General features: G+C 49.3%; 1 protein-coding gene across 19 annotated transcripts in view; it reads left to right on the top strand.

Moving 5' to 3' along the window:
* LOC124036602 (calcium/calmodulin-dependent protein kinase type II subunit beta-like) overlaps positions 1-15,364 on the top strand; it is a 160,499-nt gene that overhangs the window by 61,897 nt on the left and 83,238 nt on the right. For 16 of the 19 annotated variants that reach the window (XM_046351378.1, XM_046351379.1, XM_046351380.1 and 13 more), the window contains exon 6: positions 7,872-7,944. In XM_046351378.1, the coding sequence (XP_046207334.1) occupies positions 7,872-7,944 (73 nt within the window). Of the gene's footprint in view, positions 1-690; positions 765-7,871; positions 7,945-15,364 lie in introns of those variants that run through there. The other 3 variants (XM_046351377.1, XM_046351397.1, XM_046351389.1) reach the window with 2 other exon arrangements.

Below are 15,364 nucleotides of genomic sequence, written 5' to 3'. Positions count from 1 at the left end.
ATCCTGCTGTTAGTCACAGTATATCCTGCTGTTAGTCACGTTATATCCTGCTATTAGTCCCATCATATCCTGCTGTTAGTCACAGTATATTCTGCCGTTAGTCACAGTATATCCTGCTGTTAGTCACAGTATATCCTGCTGTTAGTCACAGTATAACCAGTACATTGAACTCCTACACTGCAGGGTGCATCACACACAGGGTGGAAAGGCACCTCTCTCTCTCTCTCTCTCTCTCTCTCTCTCTCTCTCTCTCCTCTCTCCTCTCTCCTCTCTCCTCTCTCCTCTCTCTTTCCTTTCTCTCTGTCTTCTGAGTTTGTCTGGCTGTGTTGTTGTTGTTAGTCTTGTGTCTCATCATGTTTAAAACAGTTTTGTCTCCTCACTCCTCACTGCATTTATTCACTTCCCCTCCTCCTTTCATTTCTCTCTCCGTCTCCCTGTTCCTCCCAACTCTCACTCCCTCCTCCTCACTTTTCCTGTACCATTCTGGCTCAAACATCTCTCTCAACTCTTCTCCTCCTCTCCTCCTTTCTGTCCTTCAATTTGGACATTCTTTTTTCACTTCCGTCTCACATCATTATGTTCACCTGTCCACTTGTCTCCTCCACCTTCTTATCCTCTCTCCTTCCACCTTGCCCTCCCTCCCTCCATCTCTCCCTCCTCTCCTCTCTTTCTCTCTGTTTTGTCTTCACAGTCATTGTATCACCCAGATTCTAGACAGTGTTCATCACATTCACCAACATGACATAGTGCACAGGGACCTGAAGGTCAGTATGTCTAGAAACCAACTTCCCTCCTTTCTCTGCCTGCCTGCCCCCCCACCCTTAACCTCTGCACCTCTGATTGCCCCCCAACACCCTTAACCCCTGCACATCTGCCTGCCCCCCCCTTAACCCCTGCACCTCTGACTGCCCCCCACCCTCCTCAACCCCTGCACCTCTGACTGCCCCCCACCCTCCTCAACCCCTGCACCTCTGACTGCCCCCCACCCTCCTCAACCCCTGCACCTCTGACTGCCCCCCACCCTCCTCAACCCCTGCACCTCTGCCTGCCCCCCCCCCACCACCCTCAACCCCTGCACCTCTGACTGCCCCCCCACCCTCCTCAACCCCTGCACCTCTGACTGCCCCCCCCACCCTCCTCAACCCCTGCACCTCTGACTGCCCCCCACCCTCCTCAACCCCTGCACCTCTGACTGCCCCCCACCCTCCTCAACCCCTGCACCTCTGACTGCCCCCCACCACCACCCTCAACCCCTGCACCTCTGACTGCCCCCCACCACCACCCTCAACCCCTGCACCTCTGACTGCCCCCCACACCCTCCTCAACCCCTGCACCTCTCACTGCCCCCCACCCTCCTCAACCTCTGCACCTCTGACTGCCCCCCCACCCTCCTCAACCCCTGCACCTCTGACTGCCCCACCCTCCTCAACCTCTGACTGCCCCCGCACCCTCCTCAACCCCTGCACCTCTGACTGCCCCCCACCCTCCTCAACCCCTGCACCTCTGCCTGCCCCCCACCACCCTCAACCCCTGCACCTCTGACTGCCCCCCACCCTCCTCAACCCCTGCACCTCTGACTGCCCCCCCACCCTCCTCAACCCCTGCACCTCTGACTGCCCCCCCCACCCTCCTCAACCCCTGCACCTCTGACTGCCCCCCACCCTCCTCAACCCCTGCACCTCTGCCTGCCCCCCCCCACCACCCTCAACCCCTGCACCTCTGACTGCCCCCCCCACCCTCCTCAACCCCTGCACCTCTGACTGCCCCCCCACCCTCCTCAACCCCTGCACCTCTGACTGCCCCCCCCCCACCCTCCTCAACCCCTGCACCTCTGACTGCCCCCCACCCTCCTCAACCCCTGCACCTCTGACTTGCCCCCCACCACCACCCTCAACCCCTGCACCTCTGACTGCCCCCCACCACCACCCTCAACCCCTGCACCTCTGACTGCCCCCCACCCTCCTCAACCCCTGCACCTCTCACTGCCCCCCACCCTCCTCAACCTCTGCACCTCTGACTGCCCCCCCACCCTCCTCAACCCCTGCACCTCTGACTGCCCCACCCCTCCTCAACCCTCTGACTGCCCCCCCCCCACCACCCTCAACCCCTGCACCTCTGACTGCCCCCCCCCACCCTCCTCAACCCCTGCACCTCTGACTGCACCTCTGACCCCCCCCCCCCACCCTCCTCAACCCCTGCACCTCTGACTGCCCCCCCACCCTCCTCAACCCCTGCACCTCTGACTGCCCCCCCACCCTCCTCAACCCCTGCACCTCTGACTTGCCCCCACCACCACCCTCAACCCCTGCACCTCTGACTATCAACCCCCCCACCACCACCCTCAACCCCTGCACCTCTGACTGCCCCCCACCCTCCTCAACCCCTGCACCTCTCACTGCCCCCCCCACCCTCCTCAACCTCTGCACCTCTGACTGCCCCCCCACCCTCCTCAACCCCTGCACCTCTGACTGCCCCACCCTCCTCAACCCTCTGACTGCCCCCGCACCCTCCTCAACCCCTGCACCTCTGCCTGCCCCACCACCCTCAACCCCTGCACCTCTGCCTGCCCCACCACCCTCAACCCCTGCACCTCTGCCTGCCCCACCACCCTCAACCCCTGCACCTCTGCCTGCATGCCCCCTCCTCTGTCTCAGTCTGTCTATCCGTGTGTCCGTCGATCAGTTTGTCAGTTTGTCTGTTGCTCTGTCCAGTTTCTGTTTGTTTAAATGTTCTATACTATTAATCTATCAGAGGTTCATTTCTTCTTGTTGCGCTGATTCACTGACTTCCTCCCCTGAGTCCCACTCCCTCCCCAAAACTTTGTCCCCGCTCCAGTCCTCTCAAACCGTCACCCCAGTGCACATGCCCAGCTTCTCAGGCTGCAGTGACCTTTCCTCTGTCCAAGGCGTGTCCCAAATGACACCCTATTCTGTATGTAGTACACCATTTTTGCCCCCAACCCTATGAGCCCTGTATAGGGAATAGGGTGCAATTTGAGATGCAGACCAACTCATCATGGTTTGATATCCCAGCAGGGCCCAGGTTTCCCTTGTTCACTCTGATCTCCATCGCTTCCCCCCCCTGACTCCTCCCCCTGACTCCTCCCCTTCTCCCATTGGAAAGCCTGGGGGTATATAGCTGACAGGATAGATACTATAGCATTCTTTTCTCTAACATAAACCATTACGGTCTGATACCAACCTAAGATGTGTGCCATGTGTTTAGAAAGCATGGGGAATTTACTTAGCCTACTGAACAATTATTTCCCTGTTTAGACAGGCAATTTCACACTGGCAACGAGTAACCTGCAATACCAGATTCAGAAATGTTTTTTTCATGAGCGACTAGCGATTTGAGTAACAACTAGTTTTTTTTTTTAATCACCTTTTTCTAACACATCTTGTTGAGGAATAGTGTCAAATTAAACCACACTGACAGATTATGAGTTTTACAGTATTTTGTACAGATTTGAACACTATGGTGTTGAACACTGAGTTGTAGTCAATGAACAGCATTCTCACATAGGTGTTCCTTTTGTCCAGGTGGGAAAGGGCAGTGTGGAGTGTGATTGAGAGTCACTGCTACTTCCTGCTTTAGGTTTTGCTTGTAAGCAGGAATCAGGAAGATATAATTATGGTCACATTTGCCAAATGGAAGGCGAGGGAGAGCTTTGTACTCGTCCCTGTGTGTGGACTAGAGTTGGTCTAGAGTTTTTTTTCCTATGGTTGCACATGTAACATGCATGTTGAAATGAGGTAAAACGGACTTAAGTTTGCCTGCATTAAAGTCCCCGGCCACTAGGAGCGCCGCCTCTGGATGAGCATGTTCTTGTTTGCTTATGGCTTTATACAGCTCAGTGAATGCGGTCTTAGTGCCAGAGTCGGTTTGTGGTGGTAAATAGATGGCCATGAAAAATATAGATGAACTCTTGGTAGATAGTGTTGTCTACAGCTTATCATGAGGTACTCTACCTCAGGCGGGCAATACCTCAAGACCACATTAACATTAAACATTGCGCACCAGTTGTTATTGACAAATAGACACCCACCCCTCGTCTTACCGGATGTAGCTGTTCTGTCCTGCCGATACACTGAAAAAACAGCCAAATGTAGATTATCCGTGTCATCCTTCAGCCACAACTTGGTGAAACATAAGATATTACAGTTTTTAATGTCCCGTTGGTAGGATAGTCTCGAACGGTGCTTATCCAGTTTATTCTCCAGAGATTGTACGTTGGCCAATATAGCGGATGGTAGAGGCGGGTTATCTATTTGCCAACAAATTCTCACAAGGCACTCTTATCTCAGCTCCCTGTATTTCCTTATTTTCTTCATGCGAATGACAGGGATTTGGGCCTTGTCTGAGAGCAACATTATATCCTTCCTATCAGACTCATTAAAGAAAAAATCTTCATCCAGTTTGAGGTGAATAATTGCTGTTCTGATAAGAAGCTCTTTTCGGTCATAAGAGACTGTAGCATCAACATTATATACAAAATAAGTTACAAACAACGTGAAAAAACAAATAAAATAGAACAATTGGTTCGTTAAGGACCTGTAAAACGGCAATATCCACTCCGGCACCATTCCACCACATTTCAACTTTTTATTTAGTACTTTTGTTGAAGGACCTTTGGCAGCAATGATGGCCTCGAGTCTCCTTGGGCACGAGTCTACAAGCTTGGCACACCTTTATTTGAGGAGTTTCTCCCATTCTTCTTTTCAGATCCTCTCAAGTTCTGTCAGGTTGGATGGGGAGCATCGCTGCACAGCTATTTTCAAGTTTCTCCAGAGATATTCGATCAGGTTTAAGTCCGGGCTCTGGCTGTTTCACTCAAGGACATTCAGAGACTTGTCCCGAAGCCACTCCTGCATTGTCTTGGCTGTGAGCTTATGTTCATTGTCCTGTTAGAATGTGAACATTCACCCCAGTCTGAGGTCCTGAGTGCTCTGGAGCAGGTTTTCATCAAGGATCTTTCTGTACTTTGCTTCGTTCATCTTTCCTGCAAGCCTGACTAGTCTCCCAGTCCCTGCCGCAGAAAAACATCCCCACAGCATGATGCTGCCACCACTATGCTTCACTGTGTGGATGGTGCCAGGTTTCTTCCAGATGTGATGTTTGGAATTTAGACTAAAGAATTCAATCTTGGTTTCCTCAGATCAGAGAATCTTGTTTCTCATTGTTCCGAGAGTCCTTTAGGTGCCTTTTGGCAAACAACAAGCAGGCTGTCATATGCCTTTTACTGAGGAGTGGCTTCCGTCTGTCCACTCTACCATAAAGGCCTGATTGGTTGAGTGCTGCAGAGATTGTTGTCCTTCTGGAAGGTTCTCCATCTCCACAGAGGAACTCTATAGCTCTGTCAGAGTGACCGTCAGGGTCTTGGTCACCTCCCTGACCAATGCCCTTCTCCCCTGATTGCTCAGTTTGGCTTGGTGGCCAGCTCTTGGAAGAGTCTTGGTGGTTTCAAATTCCTTCCATTTAAGAAAGGAGACCACTGTGTTCTTGAGGACCTTCAATGCTGCAGACATTTGTTGGTACCCTTCCCCAGATCTGTGCCTTGACACAATCCTGTCTTGGAGCTCTATGGACAATTCCTTCAACCTCATGGCTTGGTTGTTGCTCTGACATGCACTGTCAACTGTGGGACCTTATATAGACAGGCGTGTGCCTTTCCAAATCATGTACAATCAATTATATTTATCACAGGTGGACTCCTAATCAAGTTGTAGAAACATCTCAAGGATGATCAATGGAAACAGACCTCATCATAATTACACCAGTCCAGACCTGATCATAACTACACCAGTCCAGACCTGATCGTAACTACACCAGTCCAGACCTGATCATAACTACACCAGTCCAGACCTGATTGTAACTACACCAGTCCAGACCTGATCGTAACTACACCAGTCCAGACCTGATCGTAACTACACCAGTCCAGACCTGATCCTAACTACACCAGTCCAGACCTGATCATAACTACACCAGTCCAGACCTGATCATAACTACACCAGTCCAGACCCCATCATAACTACACCAGTTCAGGCCTCATCGTAACTACACCAGTCCAGACCCCATCATAACTACACCAGTTCAGGCCTCATTGTAACTACACCAGTCCAGACCTGATCATAACTACACCAGTCCAGACCCCATCATAACTACACCAGTTCAGGCCTCATCGTAACTACACCAGTCCAGACCTCATCATAATTACACCAGTCCAGACCTCATCATAACTACACCAGTCCAGACCCCATCATAACTACACCAGTCCAGACCTGATCGTAACTACACCAGTCCAGACCCCATCGTAACTACACCAGTCCAGACCTGATCATAACTACACCAGTCCAGACCCCATCATAACTACACCAGTTCAGGCCTCATCGTAACTACACCAGTCCAGACCTCATCATAATTACACCAGTCCAGACCTCATCATAACTACACCAGTCCAGACCCCATCATAACTACACCAGTCCAGACCTGATCGTAACTACACCAGTCCAGACCCCATCATAACTACACCAGTTCAGGCCTCATCATAACTACACCAGTCCAGACCCCATCATAACTACACCAGTCCAGACCCCATCGTAACTACACCAGTTCAGGCCTGATCATAATTACACCAGTCCAGACCTCATCATAACTACACCAGTCCAGACCTCATCATAATTACACCAGTCCAGACCTCATCATAACTACACCAGTCCAGACCCCATCATAACTACACCAGTCCAGACCTGATCATAACTACACCAGTCCAGACCTCATCATAACTACACCAGTCCAGACCTCATCATAACTACACCAGTCCAGACCTCATCATAACTACACCAGTCCAGACCCCATCATAACTACACCAGTCCAGACCCCATCATAACTACACCAGTCCAGACCTCATCATAACTACACCAGTCAAGACCTCATCATAACTACACCAGTCCAGTCCATACTTTTTTTTACTGTATCTGTTTAGTTTTTCCATCCATGTATTTTTAGCCTGTAGGTCATGTGGTCTGTGTCTGAAAAGACACAATGGTGCCAGTTGTGTCAGCAGAAGGCAGGATAGATACACAACATGCTGTTGGTCTTAAGATAATCTTTTCAATGTGTTGTTTTTAGCTGTGGGATAGAAAGCCATACCCCTTACCACATCCTCTACCTTCTCCCTCCCCTAGTCCCCTCTCCCTCTCCCTTCTCCCTCCCCTAGTCCCTTCTCCCCTCTAGTCCCAACTCCAGTCCAGGAGGCTCCACCATAATGCTCAAACCTATACATTTCTTTGTGGAATCCAGTGAGATCTTTGACAACAGATCGTTCTTTTTTATTTTACTAGGCAAGTCAGTTAAGAACAAATTCCTATTTTCAATGACATCCTAGGAACAGTGGGTTAACTGCCTGATCAGGGGCAGAATGACATATTTGCAGCTTGTCAGCTCGGGGGTTTGAACTTGCAACCTTCCGATTACTAGTCCAACGCTCTAACCACTAGGCTACCCTGCCGTTCTCATTGGCAGGTTTGAACTGTTTACAATAAAGAGGTCCAGGTGATGATACTCTTACCTAAAGTCACATGATACACACCTACTGGCCGTTCTACTGCCAAGTTATTGTCCTTTCGCTTGGCTAGGCCATTGGTTGGACAAGGCTGGTGACAGAAGCCCCCCCCCCTTTGCCCTCCTCCCCACTTCCTCCCCCCTCCTCCCTCTACCTTCCTCCTCCCCCTCCTCATCCCCCTACCTTCATTCTCACCCTCCCCCCCACCTCTACCTCTACCCCTTACCCTAGCCTCCTCTATCGCCTGTGCATGGAATTGTAGCTATGCTGCTCAGACTAACACGCGCCCCCTGGTGTTTGCATGCAGTCATTGCATCCAGCAGATCGTGGAGGCGGTGCTACACTGCCATCAAATGGGCGTGGTGCATCGAGATCTAAAGGTGGGTAACAGGTCCGTTCAGTGTCCGTTCAGTGTCCGTTCAGTGTCCGTTCAGTGTCCGTTCAGTGTCCGTTCAGTGTCCGTTCAGTGTCTGTTTAGTGTCCATTCAGTGTCTGTTTAGTGTCCATTCAGTGTCTGTTCAGTATCCATTCAGTGTCTTTTCAGTATCCATTCAGTGTCTGTTCAGTGTCCATTCAGTGACTGTTCAGTGTCTGTTCAGTATCCATTCAGTGTCTGTTTAGTGTCCATTCAGTGTCTGTTCAGTATCCATTCAGTGTCTGTTCAGTGTCCATTCAGTGACTGTTCAGTGTCTGTTCAGTATCCATTCAGTGTCTGTTCAGTGTCCGTTCAGTGTCTGTTCAGTGTCCGTTCAGTGTGTGTTCAGTGTCCATTCTGTGTGTGTGTGTGTGTGTGTGTGTGTGTGTGTGTGTGTGTGTGTGTGTGTGTGTGTGTGTGTGTGTGTGTGTGTGTGTGTGTGTGTGTGTGTGTGTGTGTGTGTGTGTGTGTGTGTGTGTGTGTGTGTCATCTGTGTGTGTGTATGTGTGTGTCCTCTATGGGCGTGTTAAGCGCAATTGTCCAACATCACTGTTTGTGGACAGATATAGCTATCTAGCGCTGACTGTAAAATATAGTAACACCTCTCTAGAGAAGACTGAGCTGAGCTGTTCAGTAAATCTTTAGCCTGTCAGTCCTACCAAGTAGTTTCTAGTTTTTTTAAAACAACACCATTATTTCACCTTTATTTAACCAGGTAGGCAAGTTGAGAACAAGTTCTCATTTACAACTGCGACCTGGCCAAGATAAAGCAAAGCAGTGCAACAAAAACAACAACACAGAGTTCCACATAAACAAACATACAGTCAATAACACAATAGAAAAAGTCTTAATACAGTGTGTGCAAATGAGGAAAGACAAGGGAGGTGAGGCAATAAATAGGCCATGGTGGCAAAATAATTACAATATAGCAATTAAACACTGGAGTGATAGATGTGCAGAATATGAATGTGCAAGTAGAGATACTGGGGTGCAAAGGAGCAAAACAAATATTGGGATGAGGTAGTTGGATGGGCTAATTACAGATGGGCCATCCACAGGTGCAGTGATCTGTGAGCTGCTCTGACAGCTGGGGCTTAATGTTAGTGAGGGACATATGAGTCTCCAGCTTCAGTGATTTTTGCAGTTTGTTCCAGTCATTGGCAGCAGAGGACTGTAAGGAAAGGCGGCCAAAGGAGGATTTTGCTTTGGGGGTGACCAGTGAGATATACCTGCTGGAGCACATGCTACGGGTGGGTGTTGCTGTGGTGACCAGTGAGCTGAGATAAGGTGGGACTTTACCTAGCAAAGGCTTTTTGATGACCTCGAGCCAGTGGGTTTGGCGATGAATATGAAGTGAGGGCCAGCCTATGAGAGCACACAGGTCACAGTGGTGGGTAGTATATGGGGCATTGGTGACAAAATATGGGGCATTGCTGAGTAGAGTGTTGGAGGCTACTTTGTAAATGACATCGCCAAAGTCAAGGATTGATAGGATAGTCAGTTTTACGAGGGTATGTTTGACAGCATGAGTTTTTTTATTTATTTATTTATTTTATTTCACCTTTATTTAACCAGGTAGGCTAGTTGAGAACAGGTTCTCATTTGCAACTGCGACCTGGCCAAGATAAAGCATAGCAGTGTGAACAGACAACACAGAGTTACACATGGAGTAAACAATTAACAAGTCAATAACACAGAGAAGAAAAGGGGAGTCTATATACAATGTGTGCAAAAGGCATGAGGAGGTAGGCGAATAATTACAATATTGCAGATTAACACTGGAGTGATAAATGATCATGTACAGGTAGAGATATTGGTGTGCAAAAGAGCAGAAAAGTAAATAAATAAAACTGTGGGGATGAGGTAGGTGAAAATGGGTGTGCTATTTACCAATAGATTATGTACAGCTGCAGCGATCGGTTAGCTGCTCAGCTAGCTGATGTTTGAAGTTGGTGAGGGAGATAAAAGTCTCCAACTTCAGCAATTTTTGCAATTCGTTCCAGTCACAGGCAGCAGAGTACTGGAACGAAAGGCGGCCGAATGAGGTGTTGGCTTTAGGGATGATCAATGAGATACACCTGCTGGAGTGCGTGCTACGGATGGGTGTTGCCAAAGTGACCAGTGAGCTGAGATAAGGCGGAGCTTTGCCTAGCATGGCCTTGTAGATGACCTGAAGCCAGTGGGTCTGGCGACGAATATGTAGCGAGGGCCAGCCGACTAGAGCATACAAGTCGCAGTGGTGGGTAGTATAAGGTGCTTTAGTGACAAAACGGATGGCACTGTGATAAACTGCATCCAGTTTGCTGAGTAGAGTGTTGGAAGCAATTTTGTAGATGACGTCGCCGAAGTCAAGGATCGGTAGGATAGTCAGTTTTACTAGGGTAAGCTTGGCAGCGTGAGTGAAGGAGGCTTTGTTGCGGAATAGAAAGCCGATTCTTGATTTGATTTTCGATTGGAGATGTTTGATATGGGTCTGGAAGGAGAGTTTGCAGTCTAGCCAGACACCTAGGTACTTATAGGTGTCCACATATTCAAGGTCGGAGCCATCCAGTGTGGTGATGCTAGTCGGGCATGCGGGTGCAGGCAGCGATCGGTTGAAAAGCATGCATTTGGTTTTACTAGCGTTTAAGAGCAGTTGGAGGCCACGGAAGGAGTGTTGTATGGCATTGAAGCTCGATTGGAGGTTAGATAGCACAGTGTCCAATGACGGGCCGAAAGTGTATACAATGGTGTCGTCTGCGTAGAGGTGGATCAGGGAATCGCCCGCAGCAAGAGCAACATCATTGATATATACAGAGAAAAGAGTCGGCCCGAGAATTGAACCCTGTGGCACCCCCATAGAGACTGCCAGAGGACCGGACAACATGCCCTCCGATTTGACACACTGAACTCTGTCTGCAAAGTAATTGGTGAACCAGGCAAGGCAGTCATCCGAAAAACCGAGGCTACTGAGTCTGCCGATAAGAATATGGTGATTGACAGAGTCGAAAGCCTTCGCAAGGTCGATGAAGACGGCTGCACAGTACTGTCTTTTATCGATGGCGGTTATGATGTCGTTTAGTACCTTGAGTGTGGCTGAGGTGCATCCGTGACCGGCTCGGAAACCGGATTGCATAGCGGAGAAGGTACGGTGGGATTCGAGATGGTCAGTCACCTGTTTGTTGACTTGGCTTTCGAAGACCTTCGATACGCAGGGCAGGATGGATATAGGTCTGTGAGTGAAGTATGCTTTGTTGCGAAATAGGGAGCCGATTCTAGATTTCATTTTGGATTGGAGATGATTAATGCCACGAAAGGAGTGTTGTATGGCATTGAAGCTCATCTTGAGGTTAGTTAACACAGTGTCTGAAGAAGGGCCAGAAGTATACAGAATGGTGTCGTCTGCGTAGAGGTGGATCAGAGAATCACCACCAGCAAGAGCGATATCATTGATGTATACAGAGAAGAGAGTCAGCCCGAGGATTGATCCCTGTGGCACCCCCATAGAGACTGCCAGAGGTCCGGACAACAGGCCCTCCGATTTGACATACTGAACTCTATCAGAGAAGTAGTTGGTGAACCAGGCGAGGCAGTCATTTGAGAAACCAAGGCTGTTGAGTCTGCCGATAAGAATGTGGTGATTGACAGTCGAATGCATTGGCCAGGTCGATGAATACAGCTGCACAGTATCTCTTATCGATGGCAGTTATGACATCGTTTAGGACCTTGATCGTGGCTGAGGTGCACCCATGACCATCTCTGGAACCAGATTGCATAGTGGAGAAGGTACGGTGGGATTCGAAATGGTCGGTAATCTGTTTGTTAACGTGGCTTTCGAAGACCTTAGAAAGGCAGGGTAGAATAGATATAGGTCAGTAGTAGAGGTCGACCGATTATGATTTGGGTCTAGAGTGTCTCCCCCTTTGAAGAGGGGGATGACCACGGCAGCTTTCCATTCTTTGGGGACCTCAGACAATAGGAAAGAGAGGTTGAACAGGCTGGTAATAGGGGTGGCAACAATTTCGGCAGATAATTTTAGAAAGAAAGGGTCCAAACTGTCTAGTCCAGCTGATTTGTAGGTGTCCAGATTTTGCAGCTCTTTCAGAACATCAGCTTTCTCAATTTGGGTGAAGATCAGTCTCCTGTCTTCAGGTCAGAATCCTCTCCTACAGGCTTATCTCTCTCTCTCTGCACCATGGGATCTGTCCAATACGATCTTTCACATATCTCTGATGGTGCCTTGCAAAATGCTGCTCCTCTATCTCTCTCCTCTTGTTGAAACAGCAACTCTCCCCCTTTCCCAAATGCAGTCCCTCTATCTCTCTCCTCTTGTTGAAACAGCAACTCTCCCCCTTTCCCAAATGCAGTCCCTCTCTAACCTATCCTCTTGTTGAAACAGCAACTCTCCCCCTTTCCCAAATGCAGTCCCTCTCTAACCTATCCTCTTGTTGAAACAGCAACTCTCCCCCTTTCCCAAATGCAGTCCCTCTCTCACCTATCCTCTTGTTGAAACAGCAACTCTCCCCCTTTCCCAAATGCAGTCCCTCTCTCACCTATCCTCTTGTTGAAACAGCAACTCTCCCCCTTTCCCAAATGCAGTCCCTCTCTCACCTATCCTCTTGTTGAAACAGCAACTCTCCCCCTTTCCCAAATGCAGTCCCTCTCTCACCTATCCTCTTGTTGAAACAGCAACTCTCCCCCTTTCCCAAATGCAGTCCCTCTCTCACCTATCCTCTTGTTGAAACAGCAACTCTCCCCTTTCACAAATGCAGTCCCTCTCTCACCTATCCTCTTGTTGAAACAGCAACTCTCCCCCTTTCCCAAATGCAGTCCCTCTCTCACCTATCCTCTTGTTGAAACAGCAACTCTCCCCCTTTCCCAAATGCAGTCCCTCTCTCACCTATCCTCTTGTTGAAACAGCAACTCTCCCCCTTTCCCAAATGCAGTCCCTCTCTCACCTATCCTCTTGTTGAAACAGCGACTCTCCCACTTTACCAAATGCAGTCCCACTCTCACCTATCCTCTTGTTGAGACAGCACCTCTCCCAGTCTGGGGAGAATGCCAGTATGCATGCTTGTTATGCTATCTGACGGATGGGTCTTCTATGCTATGCTAGTCCTCTCTCGGAACAGAATTTGATCACCAGTTTAAATGGTTCAGGATTTGGGCCCTTTATCTACTTCCACAGGGTCAGATGAACTCGTGGATACCATTTGCATGTCTCTGTGTTTAGTAGAAGGAAGTTCGAGGTCATTTTGTGAGCCAATGCTATGCAAGCAGATACCCATAGACCTCCGGTCATTGTGCGGTGGCTAGTTAGCAATTGCGCTAGCCCTAGTTAGCAGCCTCCTTCAAACTGCACGCAAAGACAGAAAAATGGTACCTATTAACTAGTCTGACTCTGGGGATGTAGATTGCCAAAATCCCAAAGTATCCCTTTAAATTGCTTAAGGTTGTAGTGTGTGCTGGATTAAAGTTAGCCCCTTGTCAATATGATTCCCAAAATGGGTTCCCAAAGGGAATTGATTCTTTGCCACATCTAGTTTAAATGTGTCTCTATGGTGCTTCCAATTGAGTTGTATAGCTTCATGTAAGTATGTATTTATAGGTCAGATGACAGAACCTTGTTCTAATTGGTCAGAGCCTCTTTTGCTGAGTGTTGTGGTTGGATTGCAGCAGTAGTGCTGTCATCTCTCCTATCGTGTGTGTGTGTGTGTGTGTGTGTGTGTGTGTGTGTGTGTGTGTGTGTGTGTGTGTGTGTGTGTGTGTGTGTGTGTGTGTGTGTGTGTGTGTGTGTGTGTGTGTGCGTGCGTGCGTGCGTGCGTGCGTGCGTGCGTGCGTGCGTGCGTGCGTGCGTGCGTGCGTGCGTGCGTGCGTGCGTGCGTGCGTGCGTGCGTGCGTGCGTGCGTGCGTGCGTGTTATACATGTTTTTATTACTGCTTGTTGTCTTGCATGATGCTGCGTGTGTGTTTTCAGTTCTCTAGACCAGGATAACACCTCGCCAGACCCCAGCACCGGCCTCGGCAACATTCTTCCTGTTTATCAGAACTGTTGTGGATATTTCTTTATTTAGCCACACCTATCAGGTTACAGTCCTCAGCTCTGGGGAATTTCACACAATATGTCATAGTGATGGCTGAGGACAGCCTCGGAGAGGGTCTGAGAGGCGAGGAGATCGCTCCAATGAAGTGGAGACAACCAAGAGATCGCTCCAATGAAGTGGAGACAACCAGGAGATAGCTCCAATGAAGTGGAGACAACCAGGAGATCGCTCCAATGAAGTGGAGACAACCAGGAGATAGCTCCAATGAAGTGGAGACAACCAGGAGATCGCTCCAATGAAGTGGAGACAACCAGGAGATCGCTCTAATGAAGTGGAGACAACCAGGAGATCGCTCCAATGAAGTGGAGACAACCAGGAGATCGCTCTAATGAAGTGGAGACAACCAGGAGATCGCTCCAATGAAGTGGAGACAACCAGGAGATCGCTCTAATGAAGTGGAGACAACCAGGAGATCGCTCCAATGAAGTGGAGACAACCAGGAGATCGCTCCAATGAAGTGGAGACAACCAGGAGATCGCTCCAATGAAGTGGAGACAACCAGGAGATCGCTCCAATGAAGTGGAGACAACCAGGAGATCGCTCCAATGAAGTGGAGACAACCAGGAGATAGCTCCAATGAAGTGGAGACAACCAGGAGATCGCTCCAACAAAGTGGAGACAACCAGGAGATCGCTCCAACGAAGTGGAGACAACCAGGAGATCGCTCCAATGAAGTGGAGACAACCAGGAGATCGCTCTAATGAAGTGGAGACAACCAGGAGATCCAACGAAGTGGAGACAACCAGGAGATCACTCTAATGAAGTGGAGACAACCAAGAGATCGCTCCAATGAAGTGGAGACAACCAGGAGATTGCTCTAATGAAGTGGAGACAACCAGGAGATTGCTCTAATGAAGTGGAGACAACCAGGAGATCGTTCTAATGAAGCGGAGACAACCAGGAGATCGCTCTAATGAAGTGGAGACAACCAGGAGATCGTTCTAATGAAGCGGAGACAACCAGGAGATCGCTCTAATGAAGTGGAGACAACCAGGAGATCGCTCTAATGAAGTGGAGACAACCAGGAGATCGCTCTAATGAAGTGGAGACAACCAGGAGATCGCTCTAATGAAGTGGAGACAACCAGGAGATCGCTCTAATGAAGTGGAGACAACCAGGAGATCGCTCTAATGAAGTGGAGACAACCAGGAGATCGCTCTAATGAAGTGGAGACAACCAGGAGATCGCTCTAATGAAGTGGAGACAACCAGGAGATCGCTCTAATGAAGTGGAGACAACCAGGAGATCGCTCTAATGAAGTGGAGACAACCAGGAGATCGCTCTAATGAAGTGGAGACAACCA

The sequence above is a fragment of the Oncorhynchus gorbuscha genome, linkage group LG05, assembly GCF_021184085.1.
Source record: "Oncorhynchus gorbuscha isolate QuinsamMale2020 ecotype Even-year linkage group LG05, OgorEven_v1.0, whole genome shotgun sequence".
Taxonomy (NCBI): domain Eukaryota; kingdom Metazoa; phylum Chordata; class Actinopteri; order Salmoniformes; family Salmonidae; genus Oncorhynchus; species Oncorhynchus gorbuscha.
This window is presented reverse-complemented; position numbering and strand designations above follow the sequence as displayed.